We start from the raw sequence: 27,945 nt of genomic DNA on the forward strand, positions 1-27,945 counted from the left end.
CATTTTCACACCAGGCAAATGCTGGGACTGTACCTTAATTAAAGCCGCGGCCGCTTCCTTCCACTTCCTAGACTTTTCCTATCCCATCGTCGCCATAAGACATAACTGTGTCGGTGCGACGTTAAGCAAAAAAAAAAATGGCATTCCGTGGTTTCCCATTTTCACACCAGTCTGTACCTTAAAGCCAAGGCTGCTTCCTTCACACCACTACTCATTTCCTATCCCATCGTCGCCATAAGACCTACCTGTGTCGGTGCGACGTCAAGCAAATTAAAAAAAAACCTTGGTACACTGCAGTAATCCTATCTATCGGGGTTGAGAGGAAACAGAAGACAAAAAGCACATCACAACAAACAATGGTCAATGTAATGTTATTGTTGATAAAGTTTATGAGCTTTCTATATTGCAGGCCTTCACATTAGTTTTCTTTCGACTCTGTGATATTAGGGTGTCTTACAAAGTTATTTATATCGTAGACCGTAGTTCCTTATTCTCAGACTTTACATGCCGATTTTCACTAAATTCTGTTTACCCATTTTCTTGTGACTCGGCACTGGTATGGACGTAGTAACAAAAATCCAAATTCATGAATATCTCCAATTATATGCAGTATGGTAACAATGTATAATACATAAGTGATCGGAAATTTAATAATTTCTTAGACAACTACTACTAACTTACGACATAACTAATGTTAGTTATGTAGTATTTATCGATACGACCACTAATAACAAATAATTTGAGAATTACATTTCAGACCTTCCCCTAAACTACCATTTCACTCAGCGTGAATAAAATAATTTGCAGCCTAGATTGCAGTGGTTCATCACCTGACATTACATACCGATTTTCTTTAAATTATCTTCAGCCGTTTTATCGTGATGCGTGTACATACATACATACAGACGGAAATGATGGAAAAGTAAAAAATTAATTTCGTTGTTACTGTGGACATGACCGATACAGAAATACCATTCTTTTCAAATTCTGAGTAATGTACAGACAAAACTCTTATTTTATATATATAGATTTATCGATACTGTACCGGGTGGTACACCTCCACGCCGCTAATTCAAACTTTGCGCCAGTTGAAACTCCTCTTCTGGAGGAAGTCTGAACTTTATCTACTGTGTTAATTTTCTAGTTCCTCAGAAGATGTCACTACTTGTAAATTTTGAAGTTTCTGAACTGTGTCGTTTTCGATGTATTTTTGTTTTGCCTGTGGTAAGAAGTGTGAACATTCTCTTCTAGAGGACACTACTGAAGAACTACAATTGTGCACCCTAGTGCGAAGTGAAAGAACTATGTATTTGAAGAAATTTTGTGTTCATAAGTTTGTTCTTTGTTAAATTTCTTTCAGTTATTGTTTATGTTGGCAATATTAACCCCTTCTTTCCACCAGGTTTGAATTTAGCCAATCCCGAATTTCTTTAATTAATTTATGACCAATCAGGTGTATCTTCTTCAACTTGGATATGTTGCTTAACCCTAGCCAATAAAATTCTTGTGGGAGGGTGTTCTCATTTCTGAAACGCCTCAAACTTTCCGCGAGGGTTTATAAACTGCTGATTTTCGGGTCTCTGGGCCACTTCAGTAACATCTTTCAGTGTGTAAAGTACGTAGCAGGGGGCGGGAAGCGCCTCTTTCTTCGGGCAGCAGTTCAACCACAAGGTAATGGCTGTTTAATAACTTCTTTTCTTGCTAGCTCAGCAGTTTAACTCTCGGGGCAGGTCCGAGGCTTTTCCACCATGTAACTTTTCCCCCAAAATGTAAAGACACTTAGTACACTTAGTATCTATTCTATCTTTCAAACTACATATTGGGATAGAGAGTGCTTAACCCTCTCGAGCTCCCACTCATATTGCATTGAGGTGAACTTATTTTCACAACCGTTTCTTCCTTAACGTAATGTAAATTGTTTCCTTCTAAAAGTCACCTCTTTAGTATGGGATTAGCCCTTGCAGTAACGGCCTAGTGCCAAGTAGGTTTTATATAAAGTGTATTAGGAGTGCAAGAACGCCTCCTCTCAAGTTGGTATTTTAGAGGCCATGTAATTAACCTTTCCTTACTTAATAGGCCTCAGTAGGTTGGGTATTTTACCCCTGTTTTTATGTCCTTGGAGGACAACTTGAAAGTGGAGTTTGGTGTGGCCTTGGATAGGCTCGTACTTAAGAGCAGGTTGCTCTTTCTAAAAATTTTGTTTTCTGCGCGCCTCGAGGAGGCTTAACTGTGTAATTGGGAGCAAGTGCTCCTGGGCATGATAGGGGTCTTCTGCCCCTTTGTTGAATTGTGTATATCGTAAAGTTGGGCTTATAGCTCAAGAATTGTATGTCTGGCTCTCGGAGCCCAAATCCTGTAATCACTGTAATTGTACATTTTCGAATTGTGTTTCGGCTACTGAGTACCTGTTCTATTTGTTATTTCTTAATCTTGAAAAGAAAATATAACCTTGTTAAATTTTATCTTAACTTTAATTTCGTATTTTGAGACCTGTTCACCGCCGCACCTTCTTTCACCTCTGCTGTTCCACAGATACCTCGGAACAGATATGACCACTAATAACATAAATAACTTATTTGAGAATTACATTTCAGGCCTTCCCCTAAACTACCATTTCACTCAGCGTGAATAAAATAATTTATAGCTGAGCTTGTAGTAGTTCATCACTCGACATTTTCATTAAATTCTCTTCAGCCGTTTTCTATTGATGCGTGTACAATCATACAAACAGACAGACAGAAATTATGGAAAAGTAGAAAATGCATTTCCTTGTTACTGTGGACATGACAGATACAGAAATACCATTCTTTGCAAATTCTGAGCAATGTACACACAAAACTCTTATTTTTTATATATATAGATATATATAGATAGGCCTTCCTCTAAACTACCATTTCACTCAGTGTGAATAACATTGTTGACAGCCTAGATTATAGCGACCTATTCCCCGACTTTGCATACCAATTTTCGTGAAGATACGACCACTAATAAAATAAATATTTGACAATTAAATTTTAGGCCTTTCCCTAAACTACCATTTTTCTCTGCATGTATAGCCTATATTGTAGCGACTTATTTCCCATCTTTGTCTAGCGATTTTCATTAAGACACGACCACTAATAACATATTTGAGAATTCAGGCCTTCCCCTAAACTACCATTTCACTCAGCATGATTAAAATAATTTATAGCCTAGATTGTAGCGGTTCATCACCCGACTTTACATTCCGATTTTCATTAAATTCTCTTCAGCCGTTTTCTCGTGATGCGTGTACATACATACATACATACAGACAGACAGAAATTACGGAAAGGTAAAAAATGCATTTTCTTGTTACTGAGGACATGACCGATACAGAAATACCATTCTTTTCAAATTCTGAGCAATGTACAGACAAAACTCTTATTTTATATATATATAAAATAACTTTTCCTGACTGACTGATTCATCATCGCTGAGCCAAAACTACTCGACATAAAGAAATGAAATTTTGGGTATAGATTCATATTAAGATGTAGGTGCTCGCTAAGAGAGGATTTTTGGATATTCCTTCGCTAAGGGGGTAAAAAGGGGGGTTGAAATTTTAAAATGTGTGTATCTATATCTCAAATCTTTAAAAGTTTACAGATGTAAAAATTGGTATTTAGAATCTTCTTTAAAAATAAAGAAACAGGAATTTTTTTGTTTTCAGAAAATCCCAATCGTAGGGTTGAAAAACGGTGAAAAAGGGGTTGAATGCCTTTAATCAGGATACCGGTACTTATATCTCAGAATCTGAAGTTATTACAGACCTGAAAATTGGTACATTTGATCTCTTTTAAAAATAAAGAAACACGTATTTTTTTGTTTTTGGAAAATCCAATTAAGGGAGGGTGGAAAGGAAGGGGGTGAATTTTTAAAATGAGTACATCTATATCTCAAAATTTTTAAAAGTTTACAGATGTAAAAATTGGTATTTAGAATCTCCTTTTAAAATAAAGGAACACGTATTTTTTTGTTTTCGGAAAATCCCTACGGGAAGGTCGGAAAAGGGTGAAAAAGGGGTTGAATGCCTTTAATGAGGCTACTTATATTTCTGAACCTGAAGATATTACAGACCTGAAAATTGGTATTTGGGATCTATTTTAAAGAAGCAGGTATTTGTTCGTTTTTGGAAAATCCAAATAATGGGGGGGGGGGGGTGAAAACGGTGGGGGGTGAATTTTTAAAATGTTTATGTCTACATCTTAAAACTTTAAAAGTTTACAGATGTAAAAATTGTTATTTAGAATCTCCCTTAGAAATTAAGGAACACGTATTTTTTTGTTTTCTGTAAATCCCAATGGGAGGGGTGTAAAAGGGTTGAATGCCTTTAATGAGGATACACATATCTCAGAAACTGAAGATATTACAGAACTGAAAATTTGTATATGGGATCTCCTTTAAAAATAAAGAAACACTTATTTTTTGTTTTTGGAAAATCCAATTAATGGCGGTTAAACAGGAGTGACAAAGTGGGGTGAATTTTTCGAAAGATTTTATCTACAGAATATGTGAGAAACGTAAAATGTTACAGACGTAAAAAGTGGGTATTTGGAATTTCCTCTAAATGTAAAGAAACATAGGTGATTTGTTTTTGGAAACTCCCCTTAAGGGGAAATAAAAAGGGGTGAAATTTTAAAATGAGAATTTCTACAGTATATATCAAAAACTTAACATGCTACAGAAGTGAAGAATGGTATTTTCTTATCTCTATTAAAAATAAAGAAACGTGTATTTTTAGTTTTTGGAAATAATACTTGGGTGGAAGGGGGGGGGGGGGGCTAAAAGTGACTGAAAATGGTGTTGATTTCTTTTAATTAGGCTACTGATATCTCAAAAATGAAGATGTTACAGACGTGAAATTTGATATTTGGAATCTGCTTTAAAAGTAAGGAAACACGTATTTTCGGAAAATCCAATGAAAAGGGGGGGGGGGGGGCTGAAAGAATTGATAAATTAATTGACTTAATCGTATAAGAATACATACATCTAATAAAAATAAAGTTGTTACAGACGTGAAAATTGGTATTTGGATTTCCTTTAAAAACAAAGAAAAACACGTTTGTTGGGGGGGATCCATCTTGCGAGGCGGGAGTGAAAAGGAGTTGAATTCCTTTCACGAGGACACATAAATTAAAAACTGAAGAAGTTAGAGTCGTGATAATTGGTATTTAGAAGATACTTTAGTATTAAATAAATAAGTATTTTTTGCCGGATAATTCACTTAGGGTGGGGGGGGGGGAGTGTAAAAGGAAGTGAAAAAAGTGAATTATTTTTATGGGGATTCTTATCTCTCAAAACTGAAGGTAATAGACGTGAACATTGGAGTTTGGAATCTCCTTTAAACATAAAGAAACACGCCTTCTTTTAATTTTTTTTTGGGGGGGGGATAAATAAACTTAACGGCGGTGGGGTGTAAAAGGTGAGACGAATTGATTTTACTGTTCATAATGTACTTATCAGGAGCCTCCGCTGCTCAGGCGGCAGGGCGCCGGCCTCTCACAGCTGGGTTCCGTGGTTCAAATCCCTTTCACTCCATGTGACATTCGTGCTGGACAAAACGGAGGCAGGACAGGTTTCTCTCCGGATACTCCGGTTTCCCCTGTCATCATCCATTCCAGCAATACTGTCCAATATTTCATTTCATTTGTCATTCATCGATCATTGCCCCCAGAGGAGTGCTTCGGCAGCCGGCACAATTCCTATTGTCGTCGCTAGATGGGGCTTTATTCATTCCATCCCTGACCCTATCGAATGACTGGAAACAGGCTGTAGATTTTCGATGTACTTATTCTGCTCATATACCGATCATTTTTAATCTTTCCTGGGTTCGATTTCAACAGGCATTTTTCCTTCGGAGAACGTTCTTAGATTACAGTAGACTCTCCTGGCATATAAATAAAAATTTAAACACATTTGAAATAAACGATAGGAACGAGATTGACCGTCAAATTGTTCACCTCTATAATAAGGTCAATAATGCACGGTAGTATGTCATTCTTGCATCTTGCTGTGGGGTCCAGAACATATTATTATTATTATTATTATTATTATTATTATAACAACAACAATAATATTCTGGACCGTCGACAAATTGTGCGGACCGCGCTGGAAACGGGTCCTGGCCTGGTAATGACTACGAATACAGTCCGGCTGCGGGTTCAGTACCGCCAAGGCACCCAAGACGACACCACGCCGTATCTCCTTCAGGATTTGATCCACACTAAAAATGCTTATAGGAAAGGATGGCAAAGATTTAGGGACCCAACTGACCGCGTGGAATACCTGGACATAGCCCGGGAAGTACGAAATCGATTGCTGGAAAGAAAGATTGAAAAATTTGAGGAATTTTGCCGTAATCTCTCAGAAAACGAGTCAGATCGCGAATTTTGGCGGATTCTCTCAGAAAACGAGTCAGATCGCGAATTTCGGAGGATTATATATAAAACGTTAAGCATTCAATTACATAATTCAGTATAATACCGTAGCGAAGCACGGGTATCTTGCAAGTATATATATTGTAATTATAAATAATAAATAAGCTGAATTTTTAACAGTTTTATTCATTAACTTGCAGCCATACCTGTAGTTCACAGCTTATTGTTTGTTTACAGACTTGCGACATAGTCCATCACATTTTGTTTTTTTATGAGCTCGGTGGTATTACAGTAACCACCTCCATAACGACTCCCTTTTCCCAAGTCATTCTTCAAGCAATCATATTTTCCTTCTCATTTTGATAGTCATCTTCATTTTCTTCCTGGTCAATAGTGGCTTATGACACAATGGATTTTCAGCTTATTTAAACAATCAAATCATTATCAGCTATCTGATAACCATGACGACTGAACAACAGAGGCCATCCCAGGTGGCAATGCTTGCTGTTGATAAACTTGCCAGTAAAGTCTTAAATTTGTGAATATCTCCATTATTAACTCTCATAAGGTAAAAACGTACAAGGTATAAAAGTTACATACAGCATTATAAAACAGATTTTCTATAATTTGTGACAGTGTATTCACCATGTGAGGGTGCAGTTGACAAGTTTTATGAAGCATTGAGTGACATTGTGGTCAGGGTCAACAGCAAGGATAGAATAGTGCTAATGTGCGATTTCAATGCGAGAGTTGGGAATAGAACTGAAGGATACGAAAGGGTGATTGGTAAATGTGGGGAACATATGGAAGCTAATGGGAATGGGAAGCATTTGCTGGACTTCTGTGCTAGTATGCGTTTAGCTGTTACGAATACATTCTTCAGCATTAGGCTATTCACCACTACACATGGGAGGCTAGGGGTACCAGATCCATAAAAGACTATATCTTAACAGACTTCGAATTCAGGAAATCTGTTAGGAATGTATGAGTTTTTCGCGGATTTTTCGATGATACAGACCACTATCTGATCTGTAGTGAACTAAGTACCTTTAGGCTAGCGTAGAGAAAGTGAAATCTGTCTGCAAACGAATAAGGGTAGAAAACCTCCACGACGAGGAAATTAGACAGAAGTACATGGATATGATTAGTGAGAAGTTTCGAACAGTAGACAGTAAGCAGATTCAGGATATAGAAAGTGAATGGATGGCATACAGGGATGCTGTAGCAGAAACAGCAAGGAAATGCCTAGGAACAACTGTGTGTAAAGATGGGAAAAGGCAAACATCTTGGTGGAATGATGAAGTGAGAGCAGCTTGTAAACGTAAAAAGAAGGCTTATCAGAAATGGCTCCAAACAAGGGCCGAGGCAGACAGGGAGTTGTATGTAGATGAAAGAAACAGAGCAAAACAAATAGTTGTTGAATCCAAAAAGAAGTCATGGGAAGATTTTGGTAACAACCTGGAAAGTCTAGGTCAAGCAGCAGGGAAACCTTTCTGGACAGTAATAAAGAATCTTAGGTAGGGAGGGAAAAAGGAAATGAACAGTGTTTTGAGTAATTCAGGTGAACTAATAATAGATCCCAGGGAATCACTGGAGAGGTGGAGGGAATATTTTGAACATCTTCTCAATGTAAAAGGAAATCATCCTGGTGGTGTTGTGAACAGCCAAGCTCATGGGGAGGAGGAAAATTATGTTGGTGAAATTATGCTTGAGGAAGTGGAAAGGATGGTAAATAAACTCCATTGTCATAAGGCAGCAGGAATAGATGAAATTAGACCTGAAATGGTGAAGTATAGTGGGAAGGCAGGGATGAAATGGCTTCATAGACTAGTAAAATTAGCATGGAGTGTTGGTAAGGTACCTTCAGATTGGGCAAAAGCAGTAATTGCACCTATCTATAAGCAAGGGAACAGGAAGGATTGCAACAACTATCGAGGTATCTCACTGATTAGTATACCAGGCATCACTGGCATCTTGGAAGGGAGGGTGCGATCAGTCGTTGAGAGGAAGGTGGATGAAAACCAGTGTGGTTTCAGACCACAGAGAGGCTGTCAGGATCAGATTTTCAGTATGCGCCAGGTAATTGAAAAATGCTACGAGAGGAATAGGCAGTTGTGTTTATGTTTCGTAGATCTAGAGAAAGCATATGACAGGGTACAGAGGGAAAAGATGTTCGCCACACTGGGGTACTATGGAATTAAAGGCAGATTATTAAAAGCAATCAAAGGCATTTATGTTGACAATTGGGCTTCAGTGAGAATTGATGGTAGAATGAGTTCTTGGTTCAGGGTACTTACAGGGGTTAGACAAGGCTGTAATCTTTCACCTTTGTTGTTCGTAGTTTACATGGATCATCTGCTGAAAGGTATAAAATGGCAGGGAGGGATTCAGTTAGGTGGAAATGTAGTAAGCACTCTGGCCTATGCTGACGACTTGGTCTTAATGGCAGACTGTGCGGAAAGCCTGCAGTCTAATAACTTGGAATTTGAAAATAGGTGCAATGAGTATGGTATGAAAATTAGCCTCTCGAAGACTAAATTGATGTCAGTAAGTAAGAAATTGAACAGAAATGAATGTCAGTTTGGTGATACAAAGCTAGAACAGGTCGATAATTTCAAGTATTTAGGTTGTGTGTTCTCCCAGGATGGTAATATAGTAAGTGAGATTGAATCAAGGTGTCGTAAAGCTAATGCAGTGAGCTCGCAGTTGTGATCAGCAGTATTCTGTAAGAAGGAAGTCAGCTCCCAGACGAAACTATCTTTACATCAGTCTGTTTTCAGACCAACTTTGCTTTACGGGAGTGAAAGCTGGGAGGACTCAGGATATCTTATTCATAAGTTAGAAGTAACAGACATGAAAGTAGCAAGAATGATTGCAGGTACAAGCAGGTGGGAACAATGGCAGGAGGGTACTCGGAATGAGAAGATAAAGGCTAATTTAGGAATGAACTCGATGGATGAAGCTGTACACATAAACCGGCTTCAGTGGTGGGGTCATGTGAGGCGAATGGAGGAGGTTAGGTTACCTAGGAGAATAATGGACTCTGCTATGGAGGGTAAGAGAAGTAGAGGGAGACCAAGACGGCGATGGTCATTCTGTTTCTAACGATTTAAAGATAAGAGGTATAGAACTAAATGAGGCCACAACACTAGTTGTAAATCGAGGATTGTGGCGACGTTTAGTAAATTCTCAGAGGCTTGCAGACTGAACGCTGAAAGGCATAACGGTCTATAATGATAATGTATGTATGTATGTATGTATGTATGTATGTATAATTTGTGATATCTGAAGCCATCTCTCTTCAGTTTCGCAGTTAACCCTCGAGGAAGCGCACCTGCATGATTTACATTAAGACTCATGCAGGAAAAATTTTTGCCATTAAGTTATCTTTGTTTTTAGACTCATTATTTGTCATTACGAATAAGGTTTTTATTCTTAAAATTGCACTAAACACCAAACACTTATTTACAATGAATTATAAATAAGCTTTTTATTGAAAAATATGCACTAAACACTTATTTACATACTTCTGCACATTTTTGTCTCACTGTGAAGCCTTCCAGATGGTTTTACAGACTATCCACTTTCTTCACTAATTAATTGGATTCCAGATGGTTTGTCGTTATGAATAAGTATTTTATTGAAACATCTGCAATAAACACTTACTTACATAATTCCAAATTATGAGCATGCTTTTACTGAAAAATACGCACTAAACACTTAAAAAATCTGGGCACCTTTGTCTCACTGAGAAACCTTCCAGACTATTTGTCATTATGAATAAGCTTTTCGTTGAAACACCTGCACTAAACACTTATCAAATTAATTAGCTTTTTATTGAAAAAATATACTGAACACTTATTTACATACATTTTTGTCTCACTGTGAAACCTTCTAAACAATACTCCATCACGACCCCACACACATTTTTAACCCACTGAAACACAGTCTGGTCTTTGCAGATTGGCTTCCCACAGCTGGCACAGCACTTTGTAATTTTGCAATCCCAGACTCTAGGACAATAGCAGCTCCTTCCTCCTTTCCATATGCCTAATGGCTCAGTTGATTCCTTAGATCCAATCAGATGCTTTAGATCTGCCTGAAGAGTTTTCGGTCTTTATCTTGAGATAGTCATCCAATAGACTCCTTCTGAGGTCTTTTAGGAAGGAATGGCAAGTAACTTTCATTTTGGTGTTTCCCCTACACTATTACTTATGCATTGATGCCACCCACGTTCAACAAGATGTAGAAAATTGTCAGTGGCCAACGGTTGGTTCTATTGCTCACCGAGTAGTTTTGGCTTATCTGATTTACATCATCACCTGCTTTAGTCTTGTTATAAAACCTGTTCATGTCCAGTTTTTGTGCTTCGTGAGTTGCCGAGTCTATGGAAGGAGTGTCTTGCATTGTTGATAACAAGATTACATACTCAAACATCTTGTCATCGCTGATATCAAATGTGCTGGAATAAACCGGTTTATTCTTTACTTCGATTAACTCCTTCAGTACTTACCGTTCATTCTTCCTGATAGTTCCAACAAGGGCCAGTTTATGATGGTGGAGCAGATCTCGTACTAAAGGTATACCGGTAAATCAGTTGACAGTTATATTCCTTCCATTCAACGATATGGGAGCTATCAGTTGCTTGACAACGTCACTTGCAGCATTACTCATTACGTAGGGGCCATCAGGTTGCGTTCCCGTATATATCTTCATGTTCAATGTAAAAAGAAAAAAATGAGAGAGTCCGTAAGCATGCAGATTTTTAAGCTGTACTTCGCCAGGTCCGACTTCATAAATACTCTGAAGCCACAGCGGCCCCGAAATGCTTCGAAATTCATATCTATAGTTGAATATTGAGAGACAGTTAATGCAGATAGGCATTTTCTTACAAAAGCATCAAATATTTCCCGCATGTGTCATATTATAATTTTTTTTCTATTATCCTAGTTCTGTTATCAAACCTAAGAGAATTTATCAGGAAATGGAACCATTTCCATGACATAGTGCAAATTACAGGTTCTATACCAGTACCATCCGATTTCCAAATGTCTTTTGTGTTCAGATTTCATTATGCCAGTAATATACAATATTCCAAATAATGCTCTGATCTCTTCTGCATCGCTTACTGTGCCATCACATTCCCTGGAATATGGTTCTCTCTTCATATCTATGATAATGTTAGTAGAATTGATTATCTGATATATAATTTCTTCTGTAAATAATAAGCTCCAAGCTTCACCAGCTGTCAACGTATTTTTAACTATTTGTTTTACCCTTTTTACCCTAGGTCGCTCTGTCACAATATTCCAAGCACGTGTTCTTCCTCTAGTATTTGGAGATTCCTTATACCAGATGTAGGCTACCTTCTTTCCCTTTCAAACAATGAAGTCGTATCCCTAAGGAAAAGTCATCTTCAGAAAAGTTTACAGAGTGTGAGCTATCTTCACCTTCTGACATATAATCTTGATCACTTTCTCCATTCTGAATCAAGTTTGAGTCATGATCGCTGTCTTGTACATATTCCTCTTCTGATAAAGACGTTTCTCTGTCAACAAACTTCATCGTCTGATGCTTCAAAACAAGCCTCAATTTCCTTATCCATCAGTCTTCTTCCTCTGTTCATTTTTTATATTGCACTATTTGACAATACACAATAAACAAGAACTACAATTGAATCGCTATATGCAAAAAGGGCTTCAGTCACAAAAGTTAAAATTTTGGCAAAAATAAAAAACTGTATATCTTCATCTGATGATTCTTTACGGAAACAATTTCAAGTAGATGATGCCAATCAGTGCTATCCTGATATATAAGGGTAGCGATTATGTTTATTGTATCCCTGTTCTCAGGTTTTTGAGTTTAAAAAAAAAAATGTTTCTGCATAGAGCAACTTGCACTAAAATGATTATATTATATTTTGAAGCTCATAAAACACTTAATCTGTCAAACAATTACAAATTTCAATATCTGTGTATTTTACAGATGAAATTTAATTATGAAAAATATATAATTTCCAAATGTCTGCTATTGTTATCTTTCCAAGTACCATCTCAATCTTCGTCCTCTATTGTCTCACCAGTCGGCCAATCTAAAATTCTCTGTAAAATTGCCCACTCTCACTGAGATCCTCTACTTTTGCTGATTAATGGGTACTTTATCATCAGGATAAGCTTTAGCTTGGGGTAAAACTGGAGTCAACTTTCTGGGAAGTGACAGCCGGAATGTATTTTTTTTACCAGGCCTTAGATAAACGTGTGTGATGATATTTGGCCAGGCTTTCTTGCTTCATACTTTAAAAAATGAACGTTACTGATGTCGAATTGAACTTTATGATCTCTTGGGATGTCTTTTGACTTTGTAACTTCTGAAATGGTTGTCTTTTTTTATAATAAATCAATAAATCGGCCACCAGCCCTTGAAGTCTACAATATCATTAGCACATATTTCTTTGACAGTGAACTTAAACTTCGTGCTACTGGCATCAATCACATTAGTAAGTTCATGGATTGTATAAATGCGATCATAGCGTCTAAGGTTTCTTTTTATCATACTGAAATCACAGTCGCATGGAACATATGAATGTCTGCATTTTGGAAAGAAGTATAAAACCTCTGTGAACCTTCCTGTGTCCATCAAAGCAAGCAGATATCTGGATAAAGCATTATTTTATATGAGTATGGTATAAAAATTAGCCTTTCGAAGACTAAATCAAATTCTTACACATTACTTAAAGGTTATACTGCCTTTCATTCCTTTAATCCTCAGAATATCTAATGTTATAAAGATCCATCGCACACTCTGGTATTGCCAACCCATCATTTCCTGCGCACCCATGTTTAAGGCCTGGTTTCGGTTAGTTTCTCAAAAGCTAATTGTGTACGGTTACTTATTTGGTGAACCCACATGTTACAAAACCAAGACTCGTCACCAATGATCCTGGACATGAAGGATAGATCATCCGCTGCACAGTCACAGAGATCTTGGCACACTGCGACGCAATGTTTCTTCTGATTAGGGGTCAGCAATTGGGGGACAATCTAAGAAGCAGCACTTTGTACGTTCAACTCTGATATTGATCTTCATACACAAGTTCACCAAATTAATTCCACATTTGTGAGGATGATCCTAGTGGAAGGTCTTCCAGATCGCTCCTCATCTTCAAGGGACATTCTTCAACCAGTGAAGCAGCTGTGCCTCTTGACTCATTTTCCCCATCGGCATATATTTGCCGAAGCATGTTCAATGTCTCCTGTGGCCAATTTGCCCTGTTCAACACAAAATTTCATGTTGGCACATTATTCTACCTTTCTGTCTTTGATGTAAATCGCAGACCCCACACCCACACCCCACATGTGCATTCACAAAAACACCACAACTTCAAATGTTAACACAGAGAGGTCTCCTGGCACATTGCCTTATCAAGGTTGAAGGTAGCTATAGCTGCTAGCAACCCTGTGCTGCAATTTGTTGACAGACTACAGAGCTAGTTCAGGAACTTCTTGATCTGACCTTTTATCACACACAGTGTTATGCAACAAGTTTTCACAGATGTCATGAATGTCACAAATGTACTGTGAGGAATACATATCCCTGACAAACCTACCAAATCATCTTTCAACAACAGCATCCTCAATAATAATAATAATAATAATAATAATAATAATAATAATAATAATAATAATAGTTCAGTACTTACCATTAATATGGAGTAGAAACCTGGCTCAGTCTCCCATTCCTTCAGCTTCAGCTCTGCTGGCTTAAGAATTTCAGCATTTTGATTAGTTGCCTGCTGAAGAGTCTCCAGCACAATGGACTGAGCTGTTGAAATGTCCATGACTGCATTGAAATCAGCTAAAATATGCCATTACTAAATCCATATGGAAATCTATTAAGTGGTAAATTTGAAAATGATCAAAGACAATATTGAAGTTTGTTGCCCCAAACATTGATCACACGATCAATTAGAGCAGGTGAAAAATGCTTTAAGGCCCAGGCCCTGAAATGGAAGAAAAAGAAAAGATTATTAAAACACTATAAAATTTGAACTACACTACTATACAATAAAATATTAACATTCAGTATATGAAATCATACATTCATAATCATTTCTGAAAAAGAAAAGAAAATAATAGTCTAACAGTTCCCTATTAACCCTCAGAATATCAACTGGCACACAAATGTCATGTGATATTGTTAACAATAATAGAATTTGATACAAAAGTATACTCCAAATGATGTGAGCATAGTCTAATTGAATAGCCTTACTTTTCCTCCTCTATTTATACTGAAGGTAGTGATTTACAGTTACTTTCTAACTGTTGGGTTCGATTCAGTGTTGCTAATCATACAGTTCAGGGACCCTACTTGAAATATGACATCTTACGATTATTGTTCATCTCACATGTTGACACTATGAAGTCACAGTTTTGTTTTGACTTGTGGGATTATACGTACTGCCACTGCCATGTTGAGAAAAGTCACTACTATTATATTTGTGACTAGCAAGATACCCGTGCTTCGCTACGGTATTGTACTGAAATTTATAATTGAATGCTTATTGTTTTAGATATATAATCCGCCGAAATTCGCGATCTGACTCGTTTTCTGTGAGAATCCACCAAAATTCCCGATCTGACTCGTTTTCTATTAGATTACGGCACGTTTCCTCCCATTTTTCAATCTTCCTTTCCAGCAATCGATTTCGTACTTCCCGGGCTAGGCTCAGGTATTCCTCCCGGTCAGTTGGCTCCGTAAATCTTTGCCATCTTTTCCTATAATCATTTTAATATGTATAAAATCCTTCAGGAGATCCGGCGTGGTGTCATATTGGGTGCTTTGGCGGCACTGAACCCGCGGCCGGACTGCATTCTTAGTCATTACCCGTCCAGGAGCCGTTTCCAGCGCGATCCGCACATTTGACGACGGTCCGGAACATTATTATTATTATTATTATTATTATTATTATTATTATTATTACTATTATGTGTTGCTGGAAAGGCTGATGACAGGGAAAACCGGAGTATCCGGAGAAAAACCTGTCCCACCTCCGTTTTTTTCAGCACGAATGTCACATGGAGTGACCGGGATTTGAACCACGGAACCCAGCTGTGAGAGAGGCCCGCGCGCTGCCGCCTTAGCAAAGGAGGATACTTATAAGTACATTAAGAACAGTAAAATCAATGGGTTCACCTCCTTCTACACCCCACCGCCGTTAAGTTTATTTACCGGCAAACCCCCCTCCCAAAAAAAAAATTAAAAGAAGGCTTGTTTCTTTATGTTTAAAGGAGATTCCAAACACCAATGTTCACGTCTATTGCCGTCAGTTTTGAGATATAAGTATCCCCATAAAAATAATTTATTTTTTTCACTTCATCTCACACTACTCCCCCCCACCCGTAAGTGAATTTTCCCGCAAAAAATACTTGCTTCTTTAATAGTAAAAGATCTTCTAAATACCAATTATCACGACTCTAACTTCTTCAGCTTTTGATTTATGTGTCGTCATGAAAGGAATTCAACTCCTTTACACTCCCACCCTCCAAGATGGTTTCCCCACCGAAACGCGTTTTTCTTTGTTTTTAAAGGAGATCTAAATACGAATTTTCACGTCTGTAACAACTTTAGTTTTTATTAGATGTTTGCATTCTCATACAATTAAGTCAATTAAATTTTCAATACTTTCACCCCCCCCCCTCATTGGATTTTCCGAGAATACGTGTTTCTTTACTTTTAAAGCAGATTGCAAATATCGAATTTCACGTCTGTAACATCTTCATTTTTGAGATATCAGTAGCCTAATTAAAAGAATTCAACACCATTTTCAGTCACTCTTACCCACCCCCCACCACCCAAGTGGTATTTCCGAAAAATAAAAATACACGATTCGTTATGTTTAATAGAGATAAAAAATACCATTTTTCACTTCTGTAACATGTTAAGTTTTTTTAGATATACTGTAAAAATTCTCATTTTAAAATTTCACCACTTTTGAGTTCCCCTTAGGTGGATTTCCAAAAACAAATCACCTATGTTTCTTTACATTTACAGGAGATTCCAAACACCCACTTTTTACGTCTGTAACATTTTACGTTTCCAAGATATTCTGTAGATATAGTCTTTCAAAAAATTCACCCAATTTGTCACTCCTGTTTAACCGCCATTAATTGGATTTCCAAAAACTAAAAAATACGTGTTTCTTTATTTTTAAAGGAGGTCCCATATACAAATTTTCGGTTCTGTAATATCTTCAGGTTCTGAAATATAAGTATCCTCATTAAAGGCATTCAACCCATTTTTCACCCTTTTACACCCCTCCTATTGGGATTTACAGGAAACAAAAAAATACGTGTTCCTTTATTTTTAGAGGAGATTCTAACTACCAATTTTTACATCTGTAAATTTTTAAGTTTTAAGATGTAAACACACTCATTTCTAAAAATTCACCCCCCACTTTCAACCCCCAATATTTATATCTTCAAAAAACGAAAAAATACGTGTTTCTTTACTTTTAAAGTAGATACCACATACCAATTTTCAGGTCTGTAATATCTTCAGGTTCTGAAATATAAGAAGCCTCATTAAAGGCATTCAACCCATTATTCACCCTTTTACACCCTTCCTATTGGGATTTTCCGAGAACAAAAGATTACGCGTTTCTTTATTTTTAAAGGAGATTCTAAATACCAATTTTTACATCCATACACTTTAAAAGTTTTGAGATATAGATACACTCATTTTAAAAAATCACCCCCTTTTCACCCCCCCCATTAATTGGATTTTCGAAAAACAAAAAAATACGTGATTCTTTATTTTTTAAAGAGATCCCAAACATCAATTTTCAGGTCTGTAATATCTTCAGGTTCTGAGATATAAGTAGCCTCATTAAAGGCATTCAACCCCTTTTTCACCCATTTTTACGATTCCTATTGCGATTTTCAAAAAACCAAAAAATACGTGTTTCTTTATTCTTAATGAAGATTCTAAATATCAATTTTTACATCTGCAAACTTTAAAAGTTTGGAGATAAAATTCACTCATTTTAAAAATTCGCCCCCTTTTCACCCTCCCATTAATTGGATTTTCCAAAAACAAAAAAATACGTGTTTCTTTATTTTTAATAGAGATCAAAAGTACCAAGTTTCAGGTCTGTAACATCTTCAGTTTCTGAGATATAAGTACCGGTATCCTGATTAAAGGCATTCAACCCATTTCCCCACATTTTCACCCTTTTTCATCCCTCCTATTGCGATTTTCTGAAAACAAAAAAATACGTGTTCCTTTATTTTTAAGGAAGGTTCTAAATACCAATTTTTACAGCTGCAAACTTTAAAAGTTTGGAGATATAGATTCACTCATTTTAAAAATTCACCCCCTTTTCACCCTCCCATTAATTGGATTTTCCAAAAACAAAAAAATACGTGTTTCTTTATTTTTAAAAGAGATCAAACGTACCAATTTTCAGGTCTGTAATATCTTCAGTTTCTGAGATATAGGTACCGGTATCCTGATTAAAGGCATTCAACCCATTTTCCCCATTTTCACCCTTTTTCACCCCTCCTATTGGGATTTTCTGAAAACAAAAAAATACGTGTTTCCTTATTTTTAAAGACGATTCTAAATACCAATTTTTACATCTGTAAACTTTTAAAGTTTTGAGATATAGAGCAACTCATTTTAAAATTTCACCCCCGTTTTCACCCCCTTAGCGAAGGAATATCCCAAAATCCTCTCTTAGCGAGCACCTACGTCTTAATATGAATATATCCCCAAAATTTCATCTCTTTATGTCCAGTAGTTTTGGCTCGGCGATGATGAATCAGTCAGTCAGGACAAGTTATTTTATATATATATAGATAATAAGTAATATGTATTTTCTTCTTCTGTAGGATTGTAAAGCAATTTGGATAATAAGTACACTAGTGTCCAAAAGTTAAGCATAATCACTAAACGAGGCTATACCGCCTGATAGGAATGTCAGACGGTATGCTGAACAAACGGAAGCTGACTCGCACACCATATGTCACACAACTTGTCAAAAAAAAAAACCAGTGTCTTGCTTGTTTGTTGTTTTAAGGGGCCTAACATCGCAGGTAATTGGCCCAAAAAAAAAAGTGTCAGAAAGGTTCTGTTAGCTAAGGTACACTTTTGACAACAACTAACAAAACTTGGCAATGTCTTCCACAACAAAATATGCTGTTAATAGGGTGTATGGTTACCCCTAACAGCCACACATGCTTCGCAGTGACGTGGCATGCTCTCTATCAGATGCTCGAAGAGCTCTTGTGGCAGTTGATCCCATTCCACCGAAAGGGCAATGCGAAGGTTTTGGAGGGTCTTTGGTGGAGGCTGAAGGGATGCAATTTGCCTTCCCAATGCATCCCAGGTATGTTCAATAGGATTCATATCCGCAGACCTCGCTGGGCAGTCCATACGATGAATGTCTTCCCCAGCGAGAAATTCATCCACCAAAGCAGCGCGGTGTGGTCAGGCAATATCGTCCATTAAGAGGAAGTCTGGATCAATAATAGATAAGTAAAATTAAAAATCCACCTTTTCAATACTAATATTAAACCAAATAAGTTTTAACGCTGTTTTAACTAGTTTTGACGCTGGTGAGCGCCATCTTCAGCCAAATATTTACTTATTTAGTTTAATATTAATATTGAAAAGGTGGATTTCTAATTTTACTTATCTATTATTCTCAGTTCAACACAGATTTAAAAATGAAATTCTTAATTTTAAAACAGTCTGGACCAACCACACCTCGGAAGAGTCAAACATGTGGTCTCACTACCTCACCCCTGTATCTCCGAGCGTTAACAGTGTTCCTCGGACCATCCATGAAGATGTGCAGGTCGGTACGGCCATTCAACATGATGCCGTCCCACACCATGACGCCACTACCACCATACTGGTCCGGTTCCACGATGTTCCTGTGGTTGTATCGGCTACCCAGTTCTCTCCAGATTAATGTGCGACGGGAATCGCTCTGCAAACTGAAGCGGGATTCATCTGTGAAGAGCACATGCCTCCATTCATTCATGGTCCAGTCTCTGTGCTGGAGTGAGCAGGACACACACATCTGGACGTCGGGCAAACAGCCCTGCTGTACTGAGCCTCCGGTACACAGTTTGCCAGGAAACTGCAACCCCTAAGATGTCTGCAAGCTCCGCCAACAATTGTCTTCCAGGTGCACTCTGATTTCGTTGGGCAGTTAATGCCAGATATCAGTCCTGCTGTGGGGTGGTTACCCTTGGTCGACCTGGTACTGGCCTATGACTAACATCTCCTGTGTCTCGAAATCGTCTCCAAAGTCTGGAAATGACACTTTGTGGCACATTCAAGGATATGGCGATTTTGGTCTGTGTCTGGCCTGCTTCCAGGCGGCCGAGTATTCTACCCTGTAAAACTGGGTCCAAATGGCGTCATCGTGCCATTATGTTGTCATGTTCACCACAAGGCTACACTCTGCACACTATAACAGGGCAAACACGACTGAGGGAATATGGGGCGCAGGCACTGGCTGTGTTTACCTTGCGGTTAGGTCGCTAGTCAAAGCGGGGAACACTCCTTCCAATACAGAGCGAACATGTAAGGTTGGTAGGTGCATATGTCGTGCGATTTGTGGTCTATTTCCTGTTGCCCTGCTTACTCATAACTTGTGCTTAACTTTTGGACACTAGTGTAGAATTGTGGCATATTCAAATAATGCATTTAATAGCCGGTGTGAAATGAATGTACAAATATATTAACTTAATAAGGGTCTTATTTCACCCAGTTTCTATGTAGAATTTAATTATAATGTCTATGAAGCAAGGAAAATCTGCAAGAACTTCGAGAAAGGGAATCTATATCATCTCTTTTACAAAACTCTTCAGAAGGCTGTCATTAATATCTGAAGAATTGAAAAAGGAAGACATGGCAAACACAGACTATACCGCAGTGATATGGCAATTATGACAAAAGTTGTAACATTATCTATGATAACTTTCTGACATAATGAGAATCAGTTGACATGGAAGGAAACTTCATAATTAACCTAACAAAACCTTGTATAGATTTCACAGTATTACTCTCTGCAGACTTAACGTTTATGTATTCTTACTGACTTATAGCATTTGCATATGTAGTATATTTATTTGCTTGTGTGTATTATTACAGCATGGTTTTACTTCACTCCAAAAAATAACACATTTTCTGTTATTCTGAACTGAAACTGACTGACACAATATTTTGCTGGGTTTTATTAGTGGTTCTTTTCCACTTCGCCTTCTCCACTGTTAAGAGGTCTCTTGGTTATTTCAAAGACCTGTTAGATATTCACTTTAGGCCAAAGATTAAGTTTACCATTTCACCTAAAACTTCTCTGGAGTATTTTCATATAGCCTAATATTACTGTACATAGGTATCATCAAATTATTTGTAAACTTAGGGCTACTGATTAGGTTTGTTCTGCATTCAAAAATCTAAACCAGAGTCAGTGTACGATTGCTGGCTGTCAGACAGTGACTTAATATCCCTGAAGAAGGTGATCTCGTATTTTCAGCAAATATATTTTTAGAGCAAATAACTTCACGCTAAAACTCTAAATTCTTGCAGGTGCCAATTTAATATTTACAACAAATCTGAAGAGAAATCAGGACTATAGCATGATGCTATTAATAGTGTGTGTGTGTGTGTGTGTGTGTGTGTGTGTGTGTGTGTGTGTGTGTGTGTGTGTGTGTGTGTGTGTGTGGAAACATGATTAAGAAATATAGGACCCTGAGTCATTGTGATGGAAGGTTAATGCAGCATATCACTGTAAGCTTGTGGAGCATCAACCAACAATGAAATGGAGGAAGGATCAATTACTGGTAATTATACTACAAGGAATATTTTCTTCTACTGAATTATATTTAATGATGTTACAGAATTAAATTTTTCTTTTAATTTATAAGTCATGACTAAGGCAGAATGGAGTGTTCCCACCAGAAAATGCAACAAAAGAGGAGCTTTGAAGGTTGTGTCCTATGAATTGAAGTCACTTAAAGAGGTATAGTAGCACCTAAACATGAGTTCAGTTAGTGTTGTTTACCTACATGTATGCTTAATAACATTCCTTTGCTTTTTTTAAAACCAGGTACGTTGATGAGATGCTGCATAATAAAGGCCATACTGTCCTACAACTTCACCCGTATTACTCGTTTTTCAATGTTATCGAATTAGTGTGATCTGTGGCAAAGCACAGCCTATTACTCGTATAACAAAATAATGGCTTCAAAACCAGGCTATGGATTGGATAGAGCTAGAGATGTATGGAAAGAATCTATTGATCAGGCAGGTGAAATGGAAATATTTTTTTGGATATATGCAAGTGGACTTTATCATATACTTGTCAGATTGTGATACCGGTACTTACATATATCCTACTGGTTACAGTAGATGATGATGATGCTTGCTTAAAAGGGGCCTAACATGTAGATCATTGGCCCCTAATGATACCGAATGAGACAAAATGTAATGACAATTTAAAAATCATCCACTGACCAGAATAAAAACGTGTTGATGAAGAATGAATGGATGGATATGAATTTAAAACAATGAGTGGATCTGACCCACAATGCCCCACCTTCCCAGAAACTATCATAAACAATAGTATTACTGACCAAGGAACTGCTTCTACAGCACAATCCTGAATCGAGGATGCTTGTTGTCTAAAGGGGTCCAAAATCCAGTCAACGGCCCCTCATAATGGTACTTATCACTAGTAAAGTAGAACCATGGTATTTGTCATGTTGCAGTACTAATTAAAAGTAGCGTAGACTCACTGTGTTCCACACATTATGGTACTACTCACAAGTATTTTACATTGCACAGGTAATGCAGCCCTATGGTGTTTCTCTCATAATAGCACCACTAATAGGCAACACAAACCCATAATATTCGTCACCTAGGCATACTAATCACGGGCGCCGGTATTCCCGTGGTGTTCCTCACATAGTTGATAATAATTAAAGGCAACGCAGACCCACGGTGTCGCTCATATAGTGGTACAAATCACAGGCAATGCCCAGACCCGTGGTGTTTCTCACAATGGTACTAATCACAGGTACTGGAAAACCCATACTGATTCACCCTCTGTTGCTACTAATCACAAACCAATTGCGTACCTAACATAGTGGTACTACTCGCAGGTACAGGCGACCCATGGTGTTCCCCGCGTAAAGGTACTAATCACAAGTAGTTTCATGGTTCTAATACAATCATGCCTTGGTCGCCCCTTTTAGTCACCTCTTACGACAAGCAAGGGATACCGTGGGTGTATTCTTCGTCTGCATCCCCTAGGAAAGGGCTAGGACTGGGAAGGGAGCGGCCGTGGCCTTAATTAATGTACAACCCCAGCATTTGCATGGTGTGAAAATGGGAAACCATGGAAAACTATCTTCAGGGCTCTGACAGTAGGGTTCGAACTCACTATCTCCCGAATACTGGGTACTGGCCGCACTTAAGCAATTGCAGCTATCGAGCTCGGTGATTGTAAGTATATATTACAAGATTACTGTTACTCGTTCTTTTGAGTTCTGGATCCAGGCTCAAGAACTAAACAAGAAAGAAAGTAAAAAAAAAAAAGTGCCCTGAGACTTCTCCAAAAATAAAAACAAATGGGAATATATTGGAAAGAAATTAAGTGAGTCAGGAAGCCATGTGTTAGCGGTCTCAGCAGAGGCATTGTATTCAACTGATAATGTGGTAACTGTGAGCTAGCGTAGATTCAAATCTTCCTAGCAAACTAGGTTTTTTCCTTCCATTTTTTCTTTATACCGATCCCTTGTTGCTAAGAGAGATGTGGACGTTATCATTAACGGATAGTATCATAATTATTAAGAACAATTTTTACTCATTCCCTGAGTTTTGTCCTTGCACTTAAGGACTAAACAGGAAAGAAAACAAAAATGTGCCTTGAGATTAACGTCAGTCTCTACAAATAAAACAAACCAGAAACAAACATAAATCAGTATCAGGTGCTTGGGCACAGAAGCAGTGAAGGTCTGAAAGAACCTCTCTTTAGGGCCAGTTCTTCCCAAAGATTGAGTACTACTGTCCCCAGCTCTTCCTTTGGGTGTAGCCAACTACAGCATTCCTACAAAGTTCTCCTCATTAAACACTAGATAATCTCAATGGGGTTCAGATTAAGACTATTCAGAGGCCAAGGTATCACCTCAATTCTTGTCTGCTAAGCAAACCATTGCTGAACTACCTTTGACGTTATGAGTGATTACCATGTTCAAAGCTATTCCACTGTCCTTCAGGATATTTATGTCTAATGCTGGAATCAACCTAAGACTTTAAAGCTGTTTGTAAGTCTTGGTGTTATTGTTACTAGCTCAAGTCAAGGCTTGGAAGTGGAGGCCTCGCCCGCACATACTAGAGAGGCATCCACGGTTCCTACAGATGGGTGATACGGTGGTTCAGGTGAAGTGGGGCTGGTGATTGAGATGAAGGCTCACTGTGGGGTGCTGGAACCAACACATCACTTTGCTCTACGTAGCCTAGACAAGCCGCGGGTTGGGAAATGGGCGATCCCAACCTAGGGGGAGAGTCATGGCTGTGAACTCAGTCATGATAATGCTGAATGGAGACCACATGAGTAGGCCTACTGAACGGGGAAAAAAACCTGGCTAGGTTCGGGCCAGGAGCGGACCGCTGGATGGACAATTGAGGGGCGTGGTCTCTGCTACGGAGAGCCTGAGTTGCGGGAGGACAATGTCTTGCTGTATGCCTCACCACGGATCATGAGAACGATGCTCAGAACCCTAGAAGGGGCAAAAACCCTATGATTAATTGAAATATGGATGCTTATAAAGAACCAATTTCAAAAACTTCGACATCAAGGGAAGCCATGGAAGCTCCAGTAGAGCAGATCTGGGAGCAAGCCCAAGATAAAAAAATGGAGTCAGAAGTCCCAATTGGACAGGCTGTTGCTGACTCAAAACAAGAAATGGCAACAGAGGCTCCAGTAGAGCAGACTGCTACCACAAGCAAACTACTGCTGCGGTAGTCGAAACGTCTGGGAGAAGCGAGAGGAGTAGACCACGGCATAATAGCCTGGAAGATTTTTATTACATAGCACTTTTATGAATTGTATCACTGCTTTATTTCGTATTTGTAAGACACGATTTTAATTGCGTGCTCTGCCTCACACCTTTTTTTTTAATCGATACTGACAATGGGAATAGCAAGGGGAATAAGATCTCAATTATTATCAAAATGTAAATAGAGTGTTACAGAAATAATGAGATAGATGCAGCCTTGTTTTCCTGTTGTTCAAAATTGAAACTAGTGAAGAGTCGAAAGTCGAGCGATTGTTTAGGTTATGGGGCGTATGACAAAAACTGAGCACGAAAGGGCTCGGCAATATGCAAAGGATGGTTTACATGTCACAGATTCAGTGACAGTTTTTTGCAAGTATTGTAATTGCAGAGTTGGCTGGGAAAGAAATATAGCGTTGTGAAACATGTTAAATCTGAGTGGGTAAGCGATGTGATAACGAAAGTTCAACCCCTGCTGCTAGTACGTCTCAAAGAAAGCAATCTTCTGTGCTTGCATAGTTTGATAGTTGTAAACGACGAAAAATTTCCAGAGATAACTTCTCGAAACGCACAGTTGAAGTATTTGCCAAAGCAAATATACCTCTGGAAAAGCTGGAAAGCAAAGAGCTCAGAGCCTGGATTACTGAGTTTTCAAATGAAGAGCTGCCATGCGTGAGAACCCTATGTGAAGTATATTTACCAGGTAAGTTTCGATTTCATTGATCAAATACAGTTTAGGTATTATGACATTGAAAACATGCGCAAAATTGAAGGATACCGAATTTGAGTGCGATTTCCATATCGAAACTATCTTACCGTACCCAATTGATCCAGTAATTTTAAATTATTTTATTATAATTTGAGGTCTTTCTTCCTTTCTGGAAGTTGTGAGGAAGAACATCAACATACTCTGTGATGAAACTACAGATAGAATGGGCCGTTGTGTTTTTATCATCATATTCCAAGTCCCAGCCAGATCGAAAAGAGAGCTGCATGTTGTTTTTGTGAACTATCTTGATGCAGAAAATGCTACAAACTGCTCTTGTGCTGTTTTAGAAGCTCTGCGCAGTTATAGTGTACCATACGATACAGATAAAGAGTTTGTTAGTGACAGTGACATGACCCGGTGTTATGAAACATTAAGTGTGGTCATAGGGGATCATTTAATGCATGTACAGTGCTGGGCACATAAGATCAGCTTGGTTGGTAATAGTTGGGTCGCAGTGATGACAGATTTAAATCATGTGGTTGCGATGGTAAAGTCTGCATTCTCGAAGAAAGTGAAAATATAATTATTTACAATTCTTAACATCAAAGTATGGTGCTTCAAAGGAAGCAAAGCTTTTTCCTGCACCCGTCATAACCCGATGGAATAGCTGGTTTCAGGCTGTCTTCTATTTGAGTGCTTACTTTACTGATGTTATTACATTTTTCAAGATGTCTGACATGAAAGACACCACCAACATTGGTATTAAGTACCTGACTGATCTGACTGACTGAGAAGTGAATAGGCTTCACTCCCTTATGGTTTTTGTCACAAATCATGCAGCTGGATTGGTTGACCACCTTACTGAACTTGAAGGGTCTCTGTATCCTACCTCTCATCTCTTTTACCCCAAACTGCATAACCTTGATGCCAGTTTTACCTTCATTTGTGAGGGAAATTTTTCTGTGGCAACTAATGATGCTTTGATTAAGCTCGCTCCTCTACAGAAGGCTGCATGTAGAGACATTTGTCAAAGCTGCTTATTCTTCACAGTGAAAGCTAAAGACCCCAACTATAAGCATTTTGTGTCAATTTCTCAAGCTTTGTATCCAAAAGATATAATTTTGAATAACACTGATAAATTAGATGAGTTTAAGAAATTGTTTGGGGTAAAAGATCTCTCACGAAATAATATCTGGTCTGGTTACTATTCTCTGAAACATGCAATTCAAATCCAGGTGAAAGAAAATGAAAAATGTGATGTCATGCTTGCATTAACTGCAGTTCAGACAGAGTTCAGCATATTTGCTAAATACTGTCTAGAGTTGTTGTGGACCCCAACCAACAATGTAGATTACGAGCACGTGTTGTCTCATTACAACACAGTGGTTACAGACAGACGGTGCAATTTGAAACAAAGCAATGCTGAAGTACTGACAATGCTTTTGTTTGAGCAATGAATTTGTATTATGTGTGAACCAAGGACAATAATTGCACTTCATAAACTTGGAATCGTTAAAATTAATAATACCATGCGATTATTTTAACTTTGTAAATAGATGCTAATTTTTCAGGTCCCTAGTAATGATTGATAGAATGACACTGTCGTGGAATGACAAGGCTGAGAAGCAGTGAAAAAAATGTAGAAAGCATGGTAAGAATGGAACAGAGATAAAAAAAGAAGCAAAAGGAAGTATCTTGATAATAAAAGGAAATGCAAGAAATTGGAAAGAAAAAAAGAACAGTTGGGAAGAATTTACTCAAAAGATAAAAACAAATGGAGCTGGTTGTAAAAGAATGCTGTATGGAATTTACAAAGCAATAGGAAAGAGTTTATACAAAGCTGATGAAAGAGGAAGATGGGGAGTTTATAACACAACCAGAAGTAGTAAAGAGATGATTGAATATTTTGATAAACTGCTGAATGCAAGAAATTGTGCAGAGGAGACAGTAGAGGCGGAATTAACAGTCCGTAAAATGAAAATGGGAAAGGCACTAGGGAGAGATAAAATTAGTGAAGAAATTATAAAGGCTGCTGGACCTGTTGGACTACAATGGGATAAGGGGAACGGAGGATTATGATTACTTCCCACTTGTTGTCAGTTTTTATCAGTTTCCATACTCACACAACTTTTTTTTTTGGCTAGTTGTTTTACGTCGTACCGACAGATAGGTCTTACAGCGACGATGGAACAGGAAGGGGCTAGGAGTGGGAAGGAAGCGGCCGTGGCCTTAATTAAGGTACAGCCCCAGCATTTGCCTGGTGTGAAAATGGGAAACCACACTCACACAACTGTCCAGACTTATGTTTAGTTTCATTTATTCCTTTTGAGATTTTGTCCCTGCTGCACAATTCTCTTTAAAAAATCATATATCTGAATACTAATGCTAAAAGTCTACATGCGATGATTATGAACAACTGCCAAACTACTCTGTCTCAGAGAGCTTCAAACTAATCATAAACACAGCTTAACCACATACAGTGAACCTTATTTTGGCAAAATATTTGCTACCTCACTCTGCACTGCAATATTAAACTACAATATTAAATTACACGATGATGATGATGATTATGACGACGACGATTAGACCAGTATTTAAAAAAAAAACATTAGCCTTTACTAGTTTCATGAAGACGCCAATATACAGGGACTAACAATAAGATATATTCAAACTTTCAGGACACGTTCTCACACATAGAAGAAGAAAATATGTTATATGGACATGGGTCCGGAAACCTTTATTTCCATGTTAGAACGAAGACTCTCTG

The 27,945-nt window shown here is 38.0% G+C and overlaps 1 protein-coding gene across 4 annotated transcripts in view; it reads right to left on the minus strand.

The window, feature by feature from the left end:
- LOC136858420 (importin-11) overlaps positions 1-27,945 on the minus strand; it is a 403,457-nt gene that overhangs the window by 364,715 nt on the left and 10,797 nt on the right. For all 4 annotated transcript variants that reach the window (XM_067137950.2, XM_067137948.2, XM_067137949.2 and 1 more), the window contains exon 2: positions 14,098-14,397. In XM_067137950.2, the coding sequence (XP_066994051.1) occupies positions 14,098-14,235 (138 nt within the window). In that variant the 5' untranslated portion in view covers positions 14,236-14,397. The remainder of the gene's footprint in view (positions 1-14,097; positions 14,398-27,945) is intronic.

The sequence above is a fragment of the Anabrus simplex genome, chromosome 1, assembly GCF_040414725.1.
Source record: "Anabrus simplex isolate iqAnaSimp1 chromosome 1, ASM4041472v1, whole genome shotgun sequence".
NCBI classification, from domain to species: Eukaryota; Metazoa; Arthropoda; class Insecta; order Orthoptera; family Tettigoniidae; genus Anabrus; species Anabrus simplex.